The 3,064-nt window shown below is 38.2% G+C and overlaps 1 protein-coding gene across 2 annotated transcripts in view; it reads right to left on the bottom strand.

Annotated features, from left to right (window-relative positions):
- Positions 1–22: 22 nt before the first annotated feature.
- Positions 23–3,064, bottom strand: part of LOC105118992 (dihydrolipoyl dehydrogenase 2, chloroplastic-like) — a 6,742-nt gene continuing 3,700 nt past the window's right edge. Inside the window, exons 8-15 of one of the 2 annotated variants that reach the window (XM_011017072.1) lie at positions 2,486–2,548; positions 2,318–2,392; positions 2,147–2,225; positions 1,957–2,057; positions 1,619–1,732; positions 1,146–1,259; positions 851–922; positions 23–428 (exon numbers count right to left, since the gene is read on the bottom strand). In XM_011017072.1, the coding sequence (XP_011015374.1) occupies positions 342–428; positions 851–922; positions 1,146–1,259; positions 1,619–1,732; positions 1,957–2,057; positions 2,147–2,225; positions 2,318–2,392; positions 2,486–2,548 (705 nt within the window). In that variant the 3' untranslated portion in view covers positions 23–341. The remainder of the gene's footprint in view (positions 429–850; positions 923–1,145; positions 1,260–1,618; positions 1,733–1,956; positions 2,058–2,146; positions 2,226–2,317; positions 2,393–2,485; positions 2,549–3,064) is intronic. The other variant, XM_011017073.1, reaches the window with a different exon arrangement.

Here is a 3,064-nt window from a genome sequence, read left to right as displayed (position 1 = left end):
GCAGAGAGCAAGGGTAAAGTAAAAAAAACAACAAAACCTCAGGGATTCTTGCAAGCTGAGAGTTTCAATGGAGTAGATTATAGTCTCTGTTCAACTGATTAGAATCAAAACCATTTTCAGAATGGAAATAATATATGAACCTGAGAGACAATAAACCAACAGCGCAACTTCTGAAAGATTTCAGGCTGTAACAGGTGATCTCTTGATGATATTTCTTGTGGCAGTGTACCAAAATACGTGGATTTATCTCTAGCCTGGGTATGCATGCTCCTTCATACCTCCTAATACAAGCAAATTTTCTTCGAAATTTTGCCTGCATGCTCAAACAGCAACTGGTTCACTTACTGGGCCTGGAACATGAGCTTTAACCTGCCCCATAAATTAAGAACTTCTGTCACGAGGTTGAAGGTGGATGGTGCTCTCCTCAGCTTAACAAATACATGCAACCACCAATCGTGGGTGAACATGTATCAGGATTAGACAGCTGTTTGCTGAAAAAGTTGATATGCTAACAACACGCAATAAATTGCAAAGAAATTGTAGTGGGGACCTTTTCTCACGGGACATCTATCCACCACCTATTTGTCAGTACACACGCAATGTCTCTTCAGTACATTTAAAGTTCAAAGATGAGTTCATATGAAATAAGAGCATAACCCCGGATGTTATCTCAACTTTGTAATCATGAAGGCGCATGTGATTTGTTCTTCTGGAATTGTTTTACCATATAGCACAAAAAACTCAAACAAATGAGATGATCATGCCCGGGCTCTGTGTGCGCGTGTAGGTGGGTATCCTTTCTTTTATGGCATGCAAGATGTTAAAAGTATGTGTTCATTCAGAAGCTCACCTTTGCTGATTTGAAAAGTTCATCGAGAACTTCGGACAGAGTTGGGTGTGCATGGACTGCAAATTTTATGTCCTGCATTGTGCAAACGTAAGTATAATTAGTTCCCAGATGTTATAAGCTTACACTTGTTAGAGTGCACGCATGTACAAAACTGAGATCTGAAGAAGCATTTTCAAGACCAACAGAATAGAGACGTGAGTTATTAGTTGCAGCCTGGTTATAAACTTCCAACATCTCATTAAGTAGTTCATTCTAAAGGGCATTTCACACCATAAATAGAGATGCAGCCGCATACCTGAATACGAGTGCCCAAAGCTATTGCATTGGATGCTTCATGGATGAGATCTGCAGCGTGCAACCCAAAAATATGCACTCCAAGTATCTCTCCGTTGTCAGGTCTGTATATCAACTGCAAGAAAGTAAAGGAGTACCAACCATGGAAGTTAGTGAGAGAAGATTAATCAACAGAGTCAAATAGAACTGAAAGGTTTGCATGTAAACATGAGAAAAATACAGAAATGATGTATAAAGGCAAATTTATTGGATTCAGAACATCAGCAGGCTCCAAATTTCATGATGCTCATCACCTATGCAAGAGATTGTATTAGATCCAACAGGCATAACAAACTAGTCAATAGTTCAGGCATGACCAGAGTAGATTTGGAAAGAATCCCTAGCTATACACCGAGAGGGGATGGCATCAAGATTGATCATTCAAATTATGCTTGCACAGCGCGATGAGGAAGGAGAACAGTTATGAAATCTAACCTTAGCTATCCCTTCTCCTTCATTTTCTGCCAAGGCCTTTGTGTTGGCTTTGAAACTCGTCTTGGTGACACTTACTTCAAAACCCTCCTTTTCAGCTTTCTCCCTTGCCTGAGGCTGAAAATTATAGTATTCGGTCAAAATTTCATGTGTAAAGGTAACACAAAATAAGAAATTTTGTTTGCAACCAGAAAGGAAAGAAACACAAAAAAAGGATGCAAGGAATGCAATTTGTTTGTATAGAAGTAGAATTCAGCTAACTTTATCATAAATCATGAAGTAACTAGAGCATAATAGCATATTTATAGAACTAAATGCACCTGCAAGATTTTAAAATTTACCTCTGTCAATCCAACCATACTGATTTCAGGATGAGTGAAACAAGCTGCCGGAATGCTTAGATGATTCAGCACGTGATCCCTTCCAGTGATTTGTTCAACCACTGTGTCAAGAATTCGAGCAAAAGATTAAACACTGTAAAAGGAAGCATCAGATTTGAGGTGACAAAAAGCTGATCCGCTTGCAACTAACCTGAAATTCCTTGTGCACTAGCTGCATGAGCAAGCATCATTTTACCATTAGAATCACCAATGCAATACAAATGAGGAACCTAAAGAGTTGAAATTATTAAAAAAGATGTTAGTAATTATTTGCAACAGCCATACATTAAACTGTGTTCATGAGAAAATAATTTGAACTAACCGGATTCCCCTCAAAATTAAGCACTTGCATACGCTCATCAACAGGAACAAAACCATTTTTCAATGCTACCTGGACCTGTGGGAAAGAGAGAGAAAGATTAAAATCATTTCTTCTTCCTGGTGACAAATCTATTTAATAAAAGCAACATTAACATCAAAGGATACGTACATTGTCCAAGCCAAGACCTTTTGTGAAAGGAGCTCTTCCAGTTGCAATTAATGCTGCATCTACCTATAGTGAAAGCAAGATCAGAGTTCCGATAGATGCCGTGGGATGGGATTTTAAATCATACTGAAGATTAATGTTTAAATTAGGGAAGCCCATGCAAGTGATGGTGCCTGAGCTGCAGGAGGTGACAGAAAATTATTAACATGAAGGCCAAATTTTATATCAAATCACAGTTCAGGCTTAAACATAACAGACTTTCATCTGTAAATTAGCCACCTTATGTTCAACAGATATACGGCAATACAAAAATGATGCTCATTGACTAAACTCATTCAATAAGTTCATGATGTAGCTCAAGTATTTCATGGAGGCATATGACTGAAGTTAAAAAACAAAAAAAATACCCGAAGAGTTCTACAATTTTGATGTGGAGGTCTTTTCTCCTCAAAGAGCATATAGACTGATAGATTTTTTAGCAATCCACTTTGCTCTGCATCACAAAATAAGGATGGATGCTAGCATCCAACATCCTGACTTCATTTACAGTTTGTTTGGGAAACAAGTGAATGGAGGGAAAGA

This window comes from Populus euphratica, unplaced genomic scaffold (genome assembly GCF_000495115.2).
Source record: "Populus euphratica unplaced genomic scaffold, PopEup_1.0 scaffold2311.1, whole genome shotgun sequence".
In the NCBI taxonomy this organism is placed as follows: Eukaryota; Viridiplantae; Streptophyta; class Magnoliopsida; order Malpighiales; family Salicaceae; genus Populus; species Populus euphratica.
This window is presented reverse-complemented; position numbering and strand designations above follow the sequence as displayed.